At 39.8% G+C, this 22,768-nt stretch overlaps 1 protein-coding gene across 1 annotated transcript in view; it reads left to right on the forward strand.

Moving 5' to 3' along the window:
- Positions 1–22,768, forward strand: part of DNAH11 (dynein, axonemal, heavy chain 11) — a 481,900-nt gene that overhangs the window by 424,346 nt on the left and 34,786 nt on the right. The window contains exons 66-71 of the mRNA XM_006880385.1: positions 1,413–1,583; positions 4,049–4,171; positions 5,587–5,780; positions 8,623–8,771; positions 9,633–9,760; positions 16,372–16,599. Coding sequence (XP_006880447.1) covers positions 1,413–1,583; positions 4,049–4,171; positions 5,587–5,780; positions 8,623–8,771; positions 9,633–9,760; positions 16,372–16,599 — 993 coding nt within the window. The remainder of the gene's footprint in view (positions 1–1,412; positions 1,584–4,048; positions 4,172–5,586; positions 5,781–8,622; positions 8,772–9,632; positions 9,761–16,371; positions 16,600–22,768) is intronic.

Below are 22,768 nucleotides of genomic sequence, written 5' to 3' on the forward strand. Positions count from 1 at the left end.
TATAGAAATATGTATATTATATACATGTGTGTATGTCTCTGTATATGCAATATACATGTTTTTATAGTTTGATTATTCTCGTCTATCCAGAAGTACTCAGGTAATCTTCTCTTTTTTTTTTTCTCATTCATTCATTGTTGCAAATTTTCCTCCTTGCCCACCTCTCCCCCTCAGTTTGCTTTTCTCTTTGAAAAGAAAAAAAGTCTTTCATTGTTATACAATCTCTTGCCCCTCCAAGTCCACAGTCCCCTTTACTATGCATTTCGTTTTCTAGAATCTTGTCATGAAAATAATACCTAATTATATATTCCTTTTAAACAGTTTTCTCCCTTATCTGTTTCAATGCAGTGTACATTATTTATCCCCTCTTTTCTTAGGTTTCCCCCACAACCCTGATGTCAGTCTGTTTTATAACAGTGGCATTATGCAGTATTTGTCCTTTTGTGACTGAGATATTTCATTCAGCATAATGTCCTCCAGGGTCACCCATTTTGTATAATATTTCATGAGTTCCTTGTTTTTCAATGCTGCATAGTATTCCATTGTGTGAATATACCACAGCTTCTCTATCCATTTGTTTGAGAGTTTTTCCAACTCTTTGCTATTGTGAACAAAGCTACAATAAACATGAGTGTGCATATATCTGCCTGGGTGGCAGATATGGTTTCTTTAGGGTATATTCCCAGTAGTAGAATTTCTGGGTCAAATGGTATTTCTATTTCCAACTTTTTGAGAAAGTGCCATACTGCCTTCCATAGTAGTTGCATCATTTTACACTCCCACCAACAGTGAATAAGGGTTCCAGTTTCTCCACAACCTCACCAGCATTTGTTGTTTGCTGCTCTGTTGAATTTTGTTATTCTTAGTGGGGTGAGATGATATCTCGTAGTTGTTTTGGTAATCTCTTCAAAAAGTCAGCTACTGAAAAATCCCCATGGAACACCGTTCTATTCTAACATGTATGGGACCATCATGAGTTGGAATCTGCAGGAAGTAAGTGGTTTTATATGTAGTACATGTGGAAAAATATCCAGAAAACTCTACCATTATGAAGTCATAGAATGAAGTAATGAATTAATATTAAGAATAATTTTTAAAGTGAAAAGAAATTACCAAAGGGTAGCACAAGAGTTTTGCGTAGAAGGTGTTAGGACAGGTGAAACTCAGTTAATTAGAAGATATGAGTAGATTTTGTGGAAAAGTATTCATATAATAATAGTAACAGTGATAGTAATGGCAGCTAACATTAATGAACACTTAGAACAGTGTCAGGAACTGTTCTAAGAATTTATATTTAAGGTCTGTCTTGTTCTCTGTCCTCCTGACCAGGCCTTCAATGTTAGCCCTATTTATCAGACTTGAGCTACAGGTCTAGGCTCAGGTTTTCACTCTCTGATCATTGAATTCCCCAGGCTTTCAACACACTGTTCCTCAGAGCGATTGAGCAGGCTGACAAGGTGGAGGACCCGCGGGAGCGCATCTCCAGCCTAATGGAGAGCATCACGCAGAGCGCCTTCCTCTACACCAGCCAGGCGCTGTTTGAGAAAGACAAGCTCACCTTCTTGTCCCACATGGCTTTTCAGGTAAGGCAACCTGTCTCTCTTTAAAGCAATCCTAGAGCCTAAATTGGACAACTTTGTTCACTCTATGTTTTACTTCTGCTGGCAGAAATCAGACTGTTGAAAAGATATTTCAATGGTAAGAGGAGAGTTTGAATCTCCCACCAAGATTGTGGGCATGTGACATACTTCTCCCATGTCCAACATTGTGCATTGCTTTGGGGTTGACATGCACTTTGAGCTGCCACCATAGTTATCCTTTGAAGAACAGATGCATATGATGTTGTCCTCTACTTTGCAAATCCTACAAAGGGGCTTCTAGGTGATACCAAGGCTGTTCCTCAAAGATCAAAGCCGTTAATCTGGGTGTGAATAGTCCCATGAGTTTCTCATAGGAGCTTGTAGGAAACAGTTTCTTGTAGGAAACAGTTTCCTTTAGGAAACATTGAATGGGTCAGGAGACCAACACATATCATGCCCTTACCTTCAGTCAGCTTTCCTTTTACTTCTTATGTGGATTTCTGAAAAAGTTTCGTCTAAGTCAGGATGCCTATGATGAGGACAACAATCAGGGTTCCTTTCCTCAATGATATGAGGATGCATCCTTGGTGGCTTGCTCTGCCAGTACAAAGGCACTCAGTTTGAATCCACGAGCCAGTATGCAAGTGAAAGATGGCCAGTCTCCTTCAGTGCTACTTACTGCCTTGCAAACCCACTGCAGGGTCAGTTATGCATCCATTCTGACTCACAGTATACAACAACCCCCTTTAATTAACTAATCTGCTGATCAGTACAAACTTAAAGGAAAGATCTCCAACTTAGCTCTTTTGTTTCCTTCAAAGTGCCTTGTACATAGAGGCATCTTAAAATATATATTGATACAAATCAGAGGTATGCGGTTCAAATCCACCAGATGCTCTGCTGGAGAAGGAGGGGGCAATCTCCTCCTGTACTAGTCAGATCTGATTTGATGGTACACATAAAAATAATACAATAAAAATAAAAAAATTAATAGATACAAATCATGAACTACTGCTTATCTGTTAATTTTATGTTCGTACTTCCTATTCCTTTGGATTGTATGAGAATGTAGATGTTTAACTGTTTAATAATATACATAAAGAGGAGTAAAGAATTTTTCTACCTATTTCTCATTAACAGTGAATATTTCTTTCATACATATTTCCAAGAATTATATATACTATGTGCATATATATGTGAACATCTATTTGAAACTTCTTGAAGTCTTGAGTGAACTGTAACCTTTCTCAAATCTTGACAGTCTTTGTAAATTAAAGCTTCACATTCATATGAACAAATACTTGTTAGAAGAAAGAACCAAAAAGTTTTCATTAAAGTAAAATGCTGTATTATTTTAATGCATATTGTTGTTGTGTGCCATCAAGTTGGAACCAACACATAGCTGATCCTCCAGCGGGTTTTCAGAGGTAGTAAATCAAATGGGGAAAGATTGTCCATCCTCTTCCAACAAAGCAACTGGTGGATCCAAACTCTATGCCTTTGCAGTTGAAGTGCAGCTTCTTACCACAAGATACCAGAGCTCCTTGCATATTTCATTACTTAATTTTGAACCCATAATTAATTTTTACAATATCTCTAGTTTTAAAATAGCATCAAGTGCAAACATTTTCTTTCCCATCTTAATAGTATGTCACAAGGGAGCCCTGGTGGTTCAGTCCATAGCAAGTTGCGTTGCCAACACACAGGCTGCACATCTCCAGTGGGTCAGATTCCCCAGCGGCTCCCCAGGAAAAAGATGGGCAGTCTCCTCTCTCCTCCATTATAATTTACCACCTTGGGAAAGAAAGCCAGGGGGGAACTCACTATTCACTATGAATCACCATTGAGATTGAGTCCGGTGAGGTACTTTAAAAATATATATAACAGCTTCAATGTGAGAATGATGTATATTTTGTTCCCCCTTCCAAAATATTCTGGATGTACAGTCAGCTATATAAACAGAAAGTTTAAAATTTGTTTCAACTAATGTTGTATTTAGTTGTATTTATATTTTTTTCTCAATATAATCTCATATATAATAAAAATCTTTCATACATCTAATAGTTTCTTGGATATAATTTCTACAACAGGACTAAGATACAATGTTAGTTTTCCTCTCATTATTAATTCAGTCCACTTTCACCTGAGGCTTATTCATGCCATATAGTAAGCTTTAGGGGAAGCTTGATCTAACAAGAATAGATTAAACAAAGAAACATATCAGATGCACTAATAGGCATGAGTAATAGAATTGAGGGGAAAGCAACCTTGGTATTTATTTCTTATTTGAATTCCACCAGTGGTTATGAGATCACTTGTAAAATCTTAAAAAAAAAAATAAAATCTTCATTTAAACTAAAACAGTAAGTTCTCAGCTGACTCATTCATGTCTATTAAATGATGACTACTTTCTTTATTGCAATTGTGATACAAACCAAATGACTCTTTTCAATTTGTGTACTCTTAAGATTTTGTTGAGGAAGAAAGAGATAGATCCACTTGAATTGGATTTCCTGTTACGATTCACAGTAGAACACTCTTACCTGAGTCCTGTTGACTTTCTAACTACTCAGTCATGGAGTGCTATTAAGGTATGGTAAGAAAATGGTTTTTCACTTTCTAAATCCATATTTCAAATTTCAAGTCTTTTAGCTTTGGAAATTTGGTTTACAAAATCCTGGTCCTATAAGGCATCATTCTAGTTGTAAAAAAATCTATACTGTCGTGCTCTTTACTAATCTTTGTGTTATATATTTATTCCTTTTCTATTTAGAAATAAAAGAGCATCTACTCTCTTCTTTGGTAGAAGTGTTATAAATGTACTTGTAAATGTGTCGGTGCTTACAATAAAGGCCTATGAGTGTAATTGAACTTTTTTGCAATTTAGTATGACTCTAACTTGATCCTGTGTTTCTTTTGCTATGTTTCTCCACTATTTCAAAATACAGTTTTAATACTATGTTAATTAATCTGATTGTAACAGTGCAGATATTGTGAGGAAAAAAATGAAAGCCGTTCATCTACCACAATTATTAATCCTGGTTCCATTTTTCTGCCAGAAGATTTTATTTCCAGCCATTCTGGAGCTTCTTTAAATCACTGGTCAATTAAATCCCTACTTAAATAGGGATTTAAGCTTTGTACTAGTCTTTTTTCCAAGAGGAATAATGTTCTTATACATTGAAAGCATTGTATTATAGGGAGCTCTGGTGGCCTAGTGGCACAAAGCTGCACTGCAATCCCAGAGGTGCATGGTTGAAATCCACCAGATGCTCTGCTGGAGAGGGAGGGGCCATCTCCTCCTGTACCAGTCAGATCCTATTTGACAGTACACACACACAAAATAATAAAAAAAAATAATTTTTTAAAAAGAAAGTATTATATTTTACCTTGGTTTTATAATAAGTTTAGATTTTATTTTACTTTGTAAAACTTTTAATTAGGCTATAATTTTAGAATTATGAGTTGAGGCTCTATTCCAGTCAGAGTTTTAGCAGAAAGTAGAGGGCACATTCAAAGGGGTGATGAAGAGAGTGTAATGAGACATGTATCTTTACAGTATGGATAAGAAGGGTAGGTATCAATCATGGGTGATGTAGAATGGGGAGTAGTTGGTGGTACTATCGAGAACTCAATCTCTAAGAGTAAACCTACCCATGGGAGCTATGGCCTCTGAGGGAAGAACAGCTGGTGCCAATCCCTTTTGGAGGAATCCATTTTTTTTTCTATTCTCTCTCTCCCTCTCTTCCAGCCCTTCAGTCTCCTGCGGGGCCTCCTATTCATCAAACCCAACCAGCCTAGAGATTCAGGGAGCTCAGTTCCAGTGGTTCTTAGATAACCCTCTAAATTGGGTAGAAATTGGTGCAGATTGAAGGTGAAGAGGGAAATGAAGTGTGTCTAGTAACATTTCTTTACATCAGATGAGAGCCATTCATTCCTAAGTCTCTAACTTAAACCCATAAGCTATTTTATATACCATTCCTCTTGTTCCTGTATGGTATTATAGGCAGTTGCCCTCATGGAAGAATTTCGAGGCATCGACCGAGATGTGGAAGGATCTGCCAAACAGTGGAAGAAGTGGGTAGAATCCGAGTGTCCAGAAAAAGAAAAGTTACCACAAGAATGGAAAAAGAAAAGCCTGATACAGAAGCTTATTATTTTACGAGCTGTGCGCCCTGACAGAATGACATATGCTCTCAGGTAGGCCCATCAGCATTTTCAGAAATGCAAGTTAACTCAGAGGCATGTCACTTCAGATAAAGTAACTGGTGGAGATAGAAGTGGGATAGTAAGGAAATGTCAATAGTTAATACTTTCAACCAAAAGCTTAACAATTTAAGTCTACTCAGAAGTTCTTCAGAAAAAAGTTCTGAGAATCTCCTTTTTTTTTTGTTGTTGTTTTGTTGGTTTGGTGTTTGTTTTTTTTTTCACTTATTTTTAAATTTTAATGAAAGCTTACAGACTTTGGATTTCCATTCATTCATTGTTGCACACTTTTCTCCCTGCCTACCCTCTTTCCCCCAGTTGTTTTTCTCTTTGAAAAGTGAAAAAAAATTCTCTCATTGTTATACAGTCCTCCCCGCCCCCCAGTCCACTATATTAGGCAGTTTTCATTCTGGACTCTTGTCATGACAATAATACCTAAGGTATTCCTTCTAAACAGTTCTTTCCATCATCTGTTTCAATGTAGTATACATTATTTATACCCTCTTAATTCCCTGCCCCTGATGTCAGTCCTATTTTACAGCAGTGGCACTATGCAATATTTGTCCTTTTGTGACTGAGATACTTCATTCAGCATAATGTCCTTCAGGGTCTCATATATTGTATAATATTTCATGAGTTCCTTGATTTTCAATGCACTATAGTATTCCACGGCTTCTCTATCCATTCATTTGTTGATGGACACGTGGGTTGTTTCTAATTCTTTGCTATTGTGAACAAAGCTACAATAAACATGGGTGTGCATGTATCTGCTTAGGCAGCAGTTCTTGTTTTTTAGGGTATATTTCCAGTAGTGGAATTGCTGGGTCAAATGGTATTTCTATTTCCAACTTTTTGAGAAAGCGCCATACAGTCTTTCATAATGGTTGCACCATTTTACACTCTCACCAACAGTGAATAAGGGTTCCAGTTTCTCCACAACCTTGCCAGCATTTGTTCTTTGCAGTTCTGTTAAATTTTGCTATTCTGACTGGGGTGAGATGATATCTCATAGTTGTTTTGATTTGCATCTCTCTTAAAGCTAGAGATTTTGAACATTTCTTCACGTGTTTGCCATCTGAACATCTTCTTTGGTGAAGTGTTTATTCACATCATATGCCCATTTTGCAACTGGATTGTTTGCCTTTATCTTGTTGTGGTGCTTGAGTATTTTATAAATTCTAGATATAAGTCACTTATCAGACATGTCATTACCAAATATTTTTCCCCGTTCTGTGGCTTCCCTTTTTACCCTGTTGGAGAAGATTTTGGATGTGCATAGGGATTTGATTCTTAGAAGTCTCAGTCATCTATTTTATCCTCTCCTGGTTGTAGGTTTTTCAGGATGCTTTAAAGACTGTTTATGTTGTGGATTAGGGCTTCTAGAGTTCTTCCAACTTTGCTCTAATAAAGAATCTCTTTTTTGAAAAAAAAAATCAGTCATTAAAGACCTGTTAAAGAGTTCTGTTCTGACACACATGGAGTTGTCATCTTGTTATATGCTGTTGAGTGAGAACCAACTCATAACTGGCCCTTCAGAGGGTTTTTCAGAGAATTTCCAGAGGCTTGAAGTTACACAGGATGAGATTGCCCATGTTTCTCCCATAGAACAGCTGGTGGGTTCGAACCATGTACCTTTGGGTTGGTAGTGCAGGTCCTTATCACTAGGCCACCAGAGTTCCCTTGGGGTTATCATGAGTCAGAGTCAACTGAAGTCAATTAGTTTACTGGTTTGTTTTTTTTTTTAAGTCATAGTGATGAAACTACAGAGATTGCTATAGTCTAGTCACTATTAGTGTTAACTTTCCTAAATACTATGCTAGTCTCAAGACAGACTCAGCACATCTCTCCTCAAAAGCTCAATTCTGAAACCAGGTGAAGGGACAAGAAATGGGTGAAAATATTCTTAGAAGAGAGATAGGTGTCAGCAGAGTTCAGAAGGAAGGAGCATGCATTATCCAAGTGTAATTTCCATCGTCTTTATTTAGTGGTGACATTTTGGCTTTTAAGATTTTGCATGTCAAGCAAAAAAATGAATTCCCTTCATGAAGACACTTGGAGTCCTATAACTTCATAACCAATGCAATTTAAAAGCAGAAACACCAGTCTACATCTGTGTTCAATTGTCCTTTTCCCCCTCTGCCCTCTTGGCTTCTAAATGGTTATATGCTGTTTGGTGCACATAAGGCATATTCTAATTTGAATTCACCGACCAAAGCATTTTCCCTTCCTCTCCTCTCAGACTCCTTTCTTCAGGAGAGCCCATATACCTCTGATTCCTTCCTTCCCTCTTTCTATTCAGCCAGTGTTTGCATCCACCGAGGCCTCTGCTGAGCCCCACCTTATGAGTTGATTCTTAGCAGGACTTTCTGCTCAATCTGATGCTGCTGGAAAATAATCCCTGCTTAATTGAGCTTCCCTGTTAGAAACACCCCAAAAAGCGTTTGTATATTCATGAGAAAACCAGCAGGCTGGAAAATTGCACTGTGGCACATCTAATGAACTGTTCATAAGTAATAGCAGAATCTGGCAGGGGTTTGGGGGACACAAAGCCATGGGCAGGCAGCTGATGGTACCCAGAAAGAGCGTCTCAGTAGCCTCTAGAATGCAACATAGGCTTCTAAAGACAACCGTGACTTTACTGCTTAAAAACTCCTGTGTAAACCTAGCTATATTCCTATCGTCCTTCTAGCAAGACAGCTAATAAATACAATGGTCGTTTCTCTCCTGTGTCTGAGGTTTAAGCTTTACCCAAGTTATGACTCTTTCCAAGGTCAAAACCACTGTTCTCCTTTTTTTTTAATTTCTTTTGCATAACTTATTTTCTTATTTGTAACAGGAATTTTGTGGAGGAAAAACTGGGTGCAAAGTATGTTGAGGGGACCAGATTGGATTTAGCAAGAGCATTGGAAGAAAGCAGCCCCGGCACCCCAGTGTTCTTCATCTTGTCTCCAGGAGTAGATGCCCTTAAAGACCTGGAGGGCCTCGGTGAGTGGCCAGGAGGCTCGCAGGCCAGCCCTCCACCCCTCCCACCGCCCTCCCTCCTGCTTACCCTCCTCCATGCAGTCCTGCCTTTCCGTTAGTTCATAGTTCTCTTACTTCCTTTTTTCTTTTTTCATTTGTTGGAGATTGGGTGTATGGGAAATGGAAGGCTAATAACACTGTAGTCTGAAGAAATCATCAAAGGGAACATTCCTCCAGTTGGCATAATGCAAGTTTCTTTTGTGCCGTTTCCTACCTTTTGACTAGATGAGGGCCAGAGGGCAATTTTCTCCATGCTCATGTAATCGCGTGCCCCCTGTGACTAAATAATGGTCATTAGAGCAAGTATATTCGATTGTGCAAGGCCCAGTCGCTTTGTGTGCTGGATTACTATTCCCTGCGGCCTGTACCGAGAATACCAGGTTAATATAGCTGTGACCTGACTGTGCTCAATTTGAATGCGGCCTCACAAGGTGAGAGGCTGGTGCATTTACCCAATGAACCAATCCGTTAAAAAAATGATGTGATATCTACCACATGTTGCTCTTTTTTTATCTGGGAAACGCTTTGCTACTGCAGCAAGAGTTTATAAAGCTCAATAACAATGCCTGCCATCTATCAAAATGTCAAAAGCTTCATTATCCTAAAACCGGAGGAATGATTTCCACAGGCTTTTCTAATGTTTGCCCTGAAAGGCAACCATAGAGAGCTCAAAACGCTGCTTTGTGGAAACGAAAGAGGCTTCGTTTGGATCATTCAGGAAAAGGGCTCTGAAGATGGCATCAATGGCCATAAAAGTTCATATTCTCCACTCCACTCCTCTATACACTTCTCCACTCACTGTGTTGTATCCCCCTCCCCCCACAGGCAAAAAACTCGGGTTTACAATTGACTCGGGCAAATTCCACAATGTGTCTTTAGGACAAGGACAGGAGATGGTGGCAGAGATGGCCCTGGAGAAAGCTTCCCGAGGAGGGCACTGGGTCATACTCCAAGTGAGTATTACATTTTCATGGAATACGTTGTGCATGAGCACAGTTGGCAGAGCGGCTCTGCCCCGTTCCAGCAGAATGGCCCATTACCATCAGATGTGATGACCTGAGGAGTATTCTCTTGTCTTCAGGATGCTGAGAATCATACACAACAGCACTTAACAATAACAACAACTTCTGTTCAACAAGCGCTGGCAGTGGTAGGGGCTACACTTCTAACCAAAAGATCAGCAGTTCAAATGCAGCAGCTGCTCCTGGGGGTGGGGCGGTAAGATGGTCAGTCTCCTCCAGTGAATGCTCACAGACCCCAGTAGAGGGTTGTTATGAGTCAGAATCAATTTGGTGGCAGTGGGTTTGGTTTTGGGGATATCATTTCTCTAAAGAGTGCTGGTGCCAGAGAGATTAAATGAGGTAAGACGGAACAGGGACAGGACTTAGAGGAACGAGGAGATCTAACCTAATGGGAACCTGTTGTATTGTTTGTAATTTACATTAAATTGTGTTAGTGTAGGCATGTGATAGACATATAAACGGTAATTACTTCTCAACCAGATCTTAAAATAGTCTGTTACTCTGCTCAGGTGCAGCTTCCCAAGGTAGTTTAACTAGCATTTTATTCAGGGAGCTCTGAGGCAGAGTCTGTAGAGACTGGAACTATTACCTCAAAGGCTATATGTTGGGGTGGGTAAAGGTAAGGAGAAAGAGCCAGTGTGAAAAACAATGTGTACAAACTTTGTAAATAAACCAGTATGAGAAAAAATTGATTAACTGGGAATACCAAGCATGCTTGATATAAAAGTGACATTGCTATTATTGTAGCACTAGTGATGTTTAGCCTAACGTGTCAGGCTGTTCACCAAAAGATCAGCAGTGGGGACCTGCCAGCTGTTCTGAGGGAAGAATGTGGGTAGTCTTTTCTTATTAAGTTTTATGAGTTGAAATAAAAAAAATTTAAAATGAGTTGATATAGTTACTTTAACAATAGACTCAACAGAGAAACAATTGTTAAAAAAAGGGGAGGGGAAAGCTATGTATTTCTGGTGATTCGAATTTTCCCACCAGCAGCTCTGAGGGAGAAATGCGGACAGTTAGTTCTCATTGCAATCAACAGCCTTGGAAACCCAAGAGAGGAACACATGAGTCCAAACCGACTGCATGGCAGTGAGCGTGAATTTTTTGAGTTATCAGGACACATAATGACTATGAAGACAGAGAAAAAGAGATGACAAAGGCGGGAAAAAACCTTAGAAGAGTGCAGCTTTTTTTGTTTCTTTGTTTTAATTGTAGTTTGTTGGTGCTTAGAATATGCACAGGGAACTTTGGTGGCTTAGTGGTAAGGGATTTTACTGCCAACACAAAGGTATGTAGTTCGAATCAACCAGTTGTTTGGGAGAAGAAAGATGAGTAATCTCCTCCCATGTGATTTACTGCCTCTGAAAACTCACCGGAGGGTCAACCATGGCTCAGTTCTGACCTGAGAGTACACAACAACAACAACAAGAATATACACAGAAAAGCACACTATTCAACCGTTTCTACATGTACAATCCAATTATACTGATTATATTCTTCAAATTATCTAATCATTCTCTCCTTTTCTGAGTTATTCCTCCCTTTATTACTACTCTTTAATTTCCCCATCTAATCTTTTCTATTAATGTTGTTTTGATCCCATAGAAATAGTAGTCATTAAAAGAGCATAATCTTCAAGATTTTGTTTTTTAACTAGTTAAGATAAACTTTTTGTTATGTGCCTTATTTGAAAGCAGGAGTGGCATCCACTTCTAAACAACATGCCTCTGGAAACTCTATAAACTTTGATAAATGACAATAGTTATAGAAAGGCTTCAGGCCTTTTATTCATAGGATTGCTATGAGCTATGGTCAACTCAACAGCAATCAACAACAACAATGTTCCTTAGAGTCAGTACCGACAGCTGATCCTCTCGAGGGTCCATAGAGGCCATAAACAACATGGGAGGAGATTGTCCATCTTTCTCCTGCCTAGTAGCTGAAGGAATTGAACCACATACCTTTGGGATGGCAGTGCCAAGGCAATTTGAGGAGACAAAGCCAAGAATTATAATGGAATGTGCAAAGATATGGAGTTGAAGACTGAAAAAGGAAGGGCTCATTCAGCATTTTTCAAACTGAAAGAATGAAAAACAAATACAATTCTCACGTTGCAATACTGACAAAACACTGTGGGGGAAATCTTGAACAACCCAGGAAGCAAAAGAAGGTAAAGTCACTGTACAGAAAAGAACCGGACAACACTGAAATATTTCAGGAAGTAGCATACGATAAAGGGAAGGCATTGACAAAAAATAAGGCCCCAGGAATCAGTGAAATATCAATTGACATATTTCAATTAACAAGTATAGTTCTGAATGTGCTTACTACGTTGTGCCAGGAAATTCGGAAGACAGTTATCTGGCCAGTTGACTGAAGAGATCCATATTTGTTACTATTCTCAAGAAAAGTGATCCAACAGGGTGTGGAAATTATCCCAAAATATCATTAATAGCACATGTAAGCTCTGGTGGCCTAGTGGCAAGAAGCTGTGCTACAATCCTAAAGGCACATGGTTTGAATCCACTAGCTGCTCCATGGGAGAAAGTCGGGCATTCTCTTTCTGTGTGATTAACTGCCTCTGAAAACCTGCTGTAGGGTCAGCTGTGGGTTAGTTCCAACATGACGGTACACAACAAACAACAAGAAGCAGCAGCAAAATATTGCTGAAGATCATCCAAAAATGGTTAGAACAGTACACTGGGAGAGAACTGCCAGAGGTTCAAATTGGGTTTAGAAGAGACAGTGACATCAGGGATATTATTGTTGATGCTAGATAAAACTTGACTGAAAGCAAGGAATATTAGAAGATTGTCTTTTTGTGTTTTATTGACTATACAGAGGCTTTTGACTGTGTGAATCATAATAAACTGTGGATAACCTTGATAAAAATGGGAATTCTAAAAAATTTATTTATGCTTATATGAAATTTATACCTCAACCAAGAAACTGTTGTCCAGATAGAAGAAGGGAACACTGTATGGTTTAAAATCAGGAAAGGTGTGTGTCAGGGCTTCATCCTTTCTCGATAACTATATAATCAGTATGCTGAGCAAGTCATTCAAGAAGCTGGACTATAGGAAGAAGAGTGTGGCATCAGGACTGGAGGAAGACTCATCAGCAATCTGCATTGTGTGGGTGATAAAATCTTGCTTGCTGAAGTGAGGAGGACCTGAAGCACTTGCTGCAGAGGATTGAGGACTGCAGTATTCAATATGGATTATCTCTTAACATCAAGTTGTTGTTGTTGTTGTTGTTATGTGCCGTCGAGTCGTTTCCAACTCATAGCGACCCTATGCACAACAGCCCTAAACCCTGCTCTATCCTGCGCCAACCGCACTGCCTCTGACACACCCATCCCGATTACCCCAGTCACTGAATCGATCCATCTCATAGAGGGTCTTCCCCTCCTGCGCTGTCCCTCAACCCTCCCAAGCATGATGTCCCTCTCCAAGGACCCGTCCCTCCTGGCAACATGTCCAAAGTATGTCAGACGAAGCCCCAGAATCCTTGCCTCCAAGGAGTAGCTTGGTTTAATCCTCTCCAAGATAAATCTGTTTGTTTTCCTGGCAGTCCAGGGTACATTCAGTACCCTTCTCCAGCACCACAGCTCAAAAGCATCCACTCTCCTTCTGTCCTGCCTAGTCATTGTCCAACTCTCTGATGCATAACAAGCGATTGCAAATACCATGGCCTGTATCAGGCGCACCTTAGTCTCCAGAGAGACACTGTTGCTCCTGAGTACCTTTGAGAGGTCCCTAACAGCAGACTTTCCCATCGCGATACGCTTTTTGATTTCCTGACTGCTGGTGCCAAGAGTGTTGACTGTGGAGCCGAGCAAACTGAAGCTGTGAACACTCTCAATCTCTTCGTCATCCATCCTGACGCTGCCAGTTGGTCCAGTGGCGAGAATCTTTGTCTTCTTGACATTGAGCCTCAGTCCATACTGAAGGCTGCAGTCCTTGACCCTTCGCAGCAAGTGCATGAGGTCCTCCTCAGTTTCAGCAAGCAGGGTTGTGTCATTAACATCAAGAGAAAACAAAAATCCTCACCACTGGGGCAATAAGCAACATCATACTTGATGGAGAAAAGACTGAAATTGTCAATGTTTTCTTCTTGCTTGGAAAACCCAGCAAAGATGGGTTTTGATATTTTAGCAGTTTAATGAAGTATAATAACTGAAAGCTGGAAATGAGGCTGTGCCCCCAAACATCCCCCTCATCATCTTTAACAGAAACTCCTGCTCAGACTCCTACTTATTAGTATATTGTTGTTATGTGCCGTCGAGTTGCCTGTGCCTCATAGTGACCCTATGTACAATAGCACTAAACCCTGCTTTATCCTGTGCCAATCTTATTGTCTCTGGCACACCTACCCCCATCACCCCAGTTACTGAATCAATGCATCTCATCAAGGGTCTTCTTCTCCTACAGTGTCCCTCCACCCTCCCAAGCATGATGTCACACTCCAAGGACTGATCCCACCTTACAACATGTCCAGTGTATGTCAGACAAAGCTTCAGAATCCTTGCCTCCAAGGAGCAGCCTGTCTTCACTCTCTCTAGGACAAAACTTGTTTTTCTCCTAGCAGTCCATGGTATATTCAGTACTCTTCTCCAGCACCACAGCTAAATGAAACCAATTCTCCTTATATCATCTTTAGTCATTGTCCAGCTTTCTGATGCATATCAAATGATTGCAAAGGCCATGGCCTGTAACAAGCACACCTTAGTCTCCAGACTGACATCATTGCTCTTCAGTACTTTGGAGAGATCTCTGACAGCTGACTTTCCCAATGCAATTCATCTTTTCATTTCCTGGCTGCTGGTACCAGAAGTGTTGGTTATAGAGCCAAGCAAACTGAAGCTGTGAACAATCTCAATATTTGTTAGTATAGTAAGTGAAGAAAGGCTAGCAGATAAGGAAAGCAATCATTCTCTGTTAAGATGCTCTGGAAAAAAGCTATGATGAAGGCACCAGGCTGGAAACTCTCTTGATATCAGATCCACACCAGATGGTCTGTGAATTAGCATAATGGTTTTTAAAAAATCATTTTTCATTGCATGGTTTTCAAGATGTGTGGATTGGCTAAAAGTGTTGTGCAGGTACTGCCACCCATGAGTGAATGAGGCACAATTGCACCAGCCTCAGGGCCTGTTATCGCAAAAGTGGCTCCCAGGCAGGAAGCCAGAGTGTGTTGTGCCCCACCGTGACTGAATGGAGGGCATTCTATCCCCTAGCTCCAAAGCCTCTCCCAGGAATATGTCTACATTGATTTCACATAAACCTTTTAAGGAGCGGAACTGTGGTCACCTGTGACAAGAGAGGACATACGAGATATGCCAAAGCAGATTTTACAGATATTCTTATTTCTGCTTACCAATTTATGTTTGTAGGTATGGCACAATTAGGTCTGAGATGCACTCTCACTTAGAAGCAATCGTATAAAGGAAGGAATTCATAGCCCTTACCGAATTCCTGCCGTTGAGTCCATCCCAACTCAAGACAACCGTCCCTTTGGGTGTCTGGGCTTATACATCTGCAGAGGAAGAGAAAGCATCATCTTTTTCCTGACGAGTGACTGGCAGATTCCCACTGGTGACCTTTTCATTAGCAACCCAGCATGGAACTCACTAAACCACCCAGGTTCAGTGTTTATCAAGAGGTTATGGGAGTAACTGATTTTGAACAAATAGCCTGACCCTTTTTAACAGAGAATGATTTCAAAACAAAGTACCTACTTTACTCTTCCCTTCCCTGATGGCTTTCATTCCCTGTATCTTTGTGTCAGTCTTAACCTTAAATGTGCTTATTTTTTGGAAATAGTTCCAGACCTATATGGATGATATTTCAATCATGATGAGGTAGAGCTTTTATACTCTCTTTCAACACCAACTTCCAAGCTGTATGGGCACTAGGTGTTGGAATTTGTGAAACAGAAATCAGATAAACACAGAACGATGCTGGTGGCATTTGTCTCTTTCTGTAGTTACTGATAACTACAGGATTTAAGGAAAATGGCATTAGGAATAGGTTGTATTTGTTACATACAGAGTGCTTGCTTGCTTTTTCAGCTAGTCTTTCTTCCATTACTTCATTCTGAATCCATATGCTAATGAATAGGAGTTAGAGTCGAGTAGTTTACTGTCAGAGACAGTGAAGTTGCGCAGCTTCCCATTTCTGGCTTTTAGTTTTAATATTTCATTAAACTAACTCAGATTCGACTAAAAAATTGAGTTTCAATTGTAACAGAGGAACGTATCAGGCAACCCCATCTCAGAAGTGACTGGTGGGTATTTGGGAATAGGTGAAAGTGTTGGGAGGAGATTTTGGTTGACAAAGAAAACCTGTGGTGATTTAGAGCATTTAATGTGTCACTGTTCAATTCTGTTTTGACTTCTTTCCCCTTGACATGAAGATGAAGGAACCTTTAAATCTTGGTTCTCTCCATTCTGAACACTTTTATGAAAAGGAAAATTTAATCTTACAATTCAGGTAAAAGACTTTCCTTTTACAGGATTGGTAAATTCTACTGTCTTTCAGAATGTCCACCTGGTAGCCAAGTGGCTAGGAACCTTGGAGAAACTCCTTGAAAGATTCAGCCAAGGAAGCCACGAGGATTATAGGGTGTTCATGAGTGCTGAGTCGGCACCCACCCCAAGTGAGCATCTTATCCCCCAGGGGCTCCTGGAAAATTCCATTAAAATCACCAATGAACCTCCCACAGGAATGCAGGCCAATTTGCATGCTGCCCTCTACAACTTTGATCAGGTAAGAAAACAGGAAGCCTGATCTTACAATAAAATCCGTCTTCTCACAAGGTTATGTGGGCCATCACTCATGGAAGGGATGAAGGAAGATCTTTGGGCTTTTCTCTGTGTGTTCGTATGTTTACATGTGTGTGTGCATGTATCTGTCAGAGACAGAAAGTTTTAATCCCTTAAAAGAATTGCTTGCCATTTCCTATTCCAATGATGAGGAAATATATTTATGTTTCATCTTAAAACTATAAAGGTAATGTTGTCATTGTTAGTATTATTTGTGTTGTTGTTACTGTATCAACCACAATTCAAGTGATCCTGAGAACCACAGATTGAACCTTGCCGTATCCTGTACCATCCTAATGCTCTCTGATATGTTCATTGTTACGTCACTGTGTCAATCATCGAGTTGAGGGGTTTCCTCTTTCTCTGGCCCTCCTTTCCCACCATGATGTGCTTTTCTCAACGTGAAGACTGAACCCTCCCAAAACATGGTAAAAGTATGTGAGATGAGGTGTCACCATCTTTGTCACTAAGGAACACCCTGGTTGCATTTCCTCCCAGACAGTTCTTTTGGGAGTCTGTGGCATATACAGTACTCTTCTCCAACACCACAACTCAAAAGCATCAATTCTTCTTCTGTTATCCTTATTCATTGTGCAGCGCTTTGGTGCATAACCAAGTGATTGAAAAGACCATGGCCTGCGTCAGGCACACCTTAGTCTTTCAATTGGCATAATTCTCCTGAGCACATTGGAGAGGTCCTTGATAGCAGATCTTTCCCTAGCTAGCATATCTTCTTACCATGCTATACCATGAATAACCTGCATGAACTTCTGGAAGTTCCCTATCAATTTTGCATTCTTTTCAACAGTGTTTTACTTACATGTGATATTAATGATACTATTTTATATCCACACTCTGTTGGATCCCCTTTCTTGGGAATGGGCACAAATATGGACTTCTTTCAATCCTTTGGCCAGACACTGTCCTCGAGATTTCCTGGCATAGACTGGTGAGTGTATCCAGGGCTGCATCTGTTAAAAGAAATAAGTTAATTGATATCACATTGATTCTTGGACACTTAATTTTAGCCAACTTTGAATGCAGCTTCCTCTTCCTCCTTTATCACCAGTGGCTCCTGCTCATATGGTACTTCCTGAAATTTTTCAGTGTCAGTAATTTCTTTCTGGTACAGTGACTCAGATGGATTCTGGCTGAAAGTAAAGAATACTAGAAAAGTGCCTATTTACAGTTTATTTACTGTGCAAAGCCATTTGGTTGTGTGGATCATAACAAGTTATGGCTAACATTGAGAAGAATGGGCATGCCAGAGTGCTTGTGTTCACGTGAAACCTATACTTAGAACAGGAGGTTATTGTGTGAACAGATCAAGGGTACACTATATGACTTAAAATTAAGAAGGGAGTATGTCAGGCTTATATTCTCTCTCCATACATATTCAATCTGTATGCTGAGCAAATTATTCAATAAGCTGGACTCTTTGAAGAGGAATGAGACATCAGGATCGAAGGACAACTCATCAAGAACCTGTGTTATGCAGATGACACACCTTGCTTGTTGAAAGTGAAGAGGATTTGAAGCATTTGTTGCAGAAGATCAAAGAATACAGCCTTCAATATGGATTGCATCTCAATGTCAAGAAAATAAAGGTTCTTAACACTGGACCAATAGACAACATAATGATAGTGGAGAAAAGATTGAAATTGTTAACAAGTTTATCTTACTTGGCTCCACAATTAACACCACTGGCACCAGTAGTCAAGAAATAAGGAGATGTATTGCACTAGGAAAGTCTGCAATTAGGGACCTCTTCAAATGATTAACGAGTAATGATGTCACTTTGAGGACTAAGGTGCATCCGATTCATGCCATGGTCTTTCTGATCACATGTTATACATCTGAGAGCTAGATGGTGAATAAGAACGACAGAAGAAGAATTTCTGTCTTTGAGCTGTGGTGTTGGAGGAGAACACTGAACATTCCATTGACTGCCAAAAGAACAAACAAATATGTCTTGGAGAGGAGGCAGCCAGTGTTCTCCGGAGGCAAAGATGATGAATCTTTGCCTCACATACTCCAGAGATGTTGCTAGCAGGGGCTAGTCATTGGAGAGACATGATGCTTGGAAGAGTGGAGTGTTAGCAGAGAAGAAGACCCTTAGACCCTTAACCAGGTAGATTGACATGGTGACTGTCCCAATAGGCTTTAAAGTGTCTGGAAGTGTAAGAACAGCATAGAATAGAACAAGGCTTAGATCTGTTGTTCACAGGGACACTAAGGGTCTAACTCGACTCTAAGACATCTAACAACAACAACATACCATGGATACTGATTGTGGATCCAAGTAAAATGAAATTGTTGAAAAGGAAAAGTCAATAGTGACATGGTTTAATTGGCAAACTAAGTGTCTATTTTTAGTAGCCTCATTTTTGTGACAGACTAATGTCTCCTGGGGAGCAGTGATGGCATAATTAATAGTGAGTTTTGCTGCTAACGCAAAGGCCGCACCTTTCTGTGGTCGAAGTCCACCAGCACCTCAGAGAAAGATGGACAGTCTCCTTTCATGAGATGTACAGCTTCAGAAACTTGCTGTAGGATAAGCTTAAGTTAATGCCAACCTGACAGCAAGGCCTTTGATTTGACCGAGTATCTCTTAGAAGTCCCTGGGTGGTGCAGTTAAGCATTGGACTATTAGCTGAAAAGTTGATTGTTTAAATTTTCCCAGAGGTACCTCAGAAGACAGGCCTGGTAAACTGCTTCCGAAAGATCACAGACCTCAAAACCTCACAGAGCAATTGTACTCCACACACAGGGGGCCATCATGAGTGCTCATCCACTTGACTGCAACATTAGAAGGGTTTTGGTTGGGTGGTTTTAGTTGGTTTTGTTGTGTTTTGGATGTTCTTTTTTAACTTTAATGTACTTTGAATGGAAGTTTACAGCAAAAACTGGTAGTTCTGGTGGGCTAGTGGTAAGAAACTGTGCTGCAAACCCAAAGGCACACAGTTCGAATCTACTAGCAGCTTTATCAAAGAAAGAAGGGCAGTCTCCTCCCATCTGATTGACTGCCTTTGAAAACCTGTCAGTTAGGAGTCAATTCTGACTCAATGGCACACACCAACAAAACGGTAGTAAGATTCTTCCAACATTCTCCTATGATTCTCTTTTCCATCCATCTTTCTATTATATTCCTTCCTGCCTTCAGAGCCTTCCCCCCCATCCCAACCTGGGAAAATATTTTCCTTTGATCTTGTATGATTGCTTAATCATTCACCTCAGAAGGGCATCTCTTGCCTGGCTGAAAATTGAGCCACAGAGTTTCATTTCCGCCTCCAAAGTCCATAGTTTCCAAGGTTTTACCAGTCTATTAGATCAAAAAGTCTGGTCACTTGTGCTATTTTGAGTTTTGTTGCAAGCAACAAGTATTATTATCACATAAATCCTTTCTTTGCTCTTGTTGGTGGTGATAGATTACATCAGGGTTACATGGGGAATGTTTCAGGGTATTTTCAGTATGGTTTTGATATTTAAACCCCTCTTTCCAAATTTTCAAGGGAGGTTACTTTCTTATTTCTATTATCAGTTTTATTCCAAAACAAATTAATACATGGACAAATAATACCCTTCTGATTTCATTCATTACTATTCTTCTCCTTATTAAATGATCACACATGTTTGTATCATAAACCTTTACCATGGCTTTCAATTTCCTTTGTTGCGATTGCTCTGAGTTCCTTTTCTTTCCTATAATTTCTTGGAAATCCTGGGTAAATAGCACTCTTATTAAGAGAATTGAGTCCTAAAGAGGAAATATATGGCTTAGTGATAACTATTCAGCCTCCTGTTACAAATGTATCCCTCTCCATGAAGCATGCCAGCATGCTTAACTTTCCTCTAGTACCTCCGGGCCAGTGCCCAAACTGACATTATGAGGGAATTATTATAATTGGCCACCTAAGAAAACAGTGTTGAAGAATACAGTTAATTACTTAATTAGATAATTGAGTAATTTGTAGCCTATATATACACAGGCAACTACATAAACACAGTGTACTTAAAAGTTGATTTTACTAAATATTTGCCATATGCTTTTGATGAACTATAATAAACATGTATTTGTTTTTCTCATCTTTTATAAATTTCTGACCATTTTTCACACTTGCAAGCTCTTTCCCAAAGCTTACCAAAGAGAAGTTTGATATGTTTAAAAAGGATTTAGTCAGCTCCATAAAACAATTGTCGTCATCCATAAATACTGAGCATTACATGAACAAAGATCTTTTGGTCCAATTGTCTTTAGCTTTTTGATAAAAGCCCCTTTTAGGATCTGATCTATAGATACTCTCCTCAAAGGAAGGACACATTTTAAAAATACTGTATATAATGATGGTTATACACAGACTCCTGATATTTATGTGTAAATTCCCCAAACTATAGCACTCTCATTACTCAGTATCTTTTTACTGCTACTTGGAAATTAATTTATGTCAATGGAAGATTACATAATTGCAAAGACAAGAACTTTAAGGAGGAAGATTACAATTCAGTGGGAAAAATGCTCTGAAATACTAAAATTACGTTTAATTTTTAAGTAGTAAAACCAATATGTTTCATTAAATAGACCTCTCATCAAATTTATTTTAGCCAAATTCAAACAAAAATGCTAAAGAAAAGTTAGACTTTAAGAGGAGTTTGTATTTGCTGTCCCATCATTTAGAAAACATAGAGTTGTTTCCTTGTGCTCCCTCACTATCTGCAAATAGGTTCCCTTCTTTTCAGTTGGAACCTATCAACTTGAGCATCTTACCATCATGAGGTTGACATATACCATCGTGGCCCAAAGTGGCTGCTGCTATTCTATCCCTCACATTAATTCTCCCTACAATAGAAGCATCAGTTCTTTATCTGGTAATTTATGCCTTTAAATTGTGGTGCTGGAGAAAAGTATTGAATATCCCATAGACTGCCAAAAGAACAAACAGATAACATCTTGGAGAAGGTGTAGCCAGAGTGCTCCTTAAAGGCAAAGATGGTAAAGCTCAATCTCTCATACTTTGCACATGTAGCTAGACAAGGGTATTACCTGGAAGGGACGTAGTGGTTGGAAAGAAGGAGGGTCAGTAAAGAGGAAGATCCCAATGAGATGGATTGACACAGTGACTTCAGCAGTGGTTTCAAGGAGGATGACACAGGTTAGAGCAGGATTCCAGTCTGTTTTTCACAGGGTCTCTATGAGTCATATTTGACTTGAAGGTTGTTGTTTATGTTATGTGCCGTCGAGTCGCCTGCGACTCATAGCGACCCTATGTACAACAGCCCTAAACTCCGCTCTGTCCTGTGCCAGTCGCACTGTCTCTGACACTCCCATCCCAATTATCCCAGTCACTGAATCAATCCACCTCATAGAGGGCCTTCCTCTCCTGCGCTGTCCCTCCACCCTCCCAAGCATGATGTTCCTCTCTAAGGACCGGTCTCTCCTCACAACATGTCCAAAGTATGTCAGACGAAGCCCCAGAATCCTTGACTCCAAGAGATTTTCATGTTAGATGTGTTTATTCAAAATGAATAAATTTTATTTGTTGTATTGTTCACCTGAGTGTCACAGTTTATGCAAATCCAAGTGCAACCTGTTGACCACCAGCACCTCTTTCAGCTCAATTGCATGAAGCAACACCATTTTTACTCCATTCACACACATCTAACCAGTGTGGTTTGGTTTTGTTTATAAAAACACGTGAAAAGAGTTTATTAAGGTAATAGCTAATGAAAGACCAAGCAAAATAATTAAAACTGAAAAGCAAAGAAGAGAGAGAAGGGATTAAGGACCCCACAAAAAAAGACAGCGGTGAACCCAAACCTTACAGTACAATCTCAGCAGAAATTAAAAGAAAGAGAACCATGCATGTGGGCAACTGCTTTGATTGACTTCCAATCTCATGAGACTTGATCATAGACCAGCCCAAACCAGGCACTTGTGTGATTGGCTTGTGTAACACTTCCTGGTGTAATCACTTTTGACTCCTGCTGGAAATTCTATGTATCGGTGCAAGGGTAATAGTTTCCTTCTCATTTCCTGTGAGACTCCAGCACTCTTCTTGGAGAGTGAGAAAGACCAGGTAACAATTCGGGGCCTTAACATTTTCTGTTTGAGAGGT

Source organism: Elephantulus edwardii, unplaced genomic scaffold (genome assembly GCF_000299155.1).
Source record: "Elephantulus edwardii isolate Elephantulus edwardi_28Jun2011 unplaced genomic scaffold, EleEdw1.0 scaffold00007, whole genome shotgun sequence".
Classification (NCBI taxonomy): domain Eukaryota; kingdom Metazoa; phylum Chordata; class Mammalia; order Macroscelidea; family Macroscelididae; genus Elephantulus; species Elephantulus edwardii.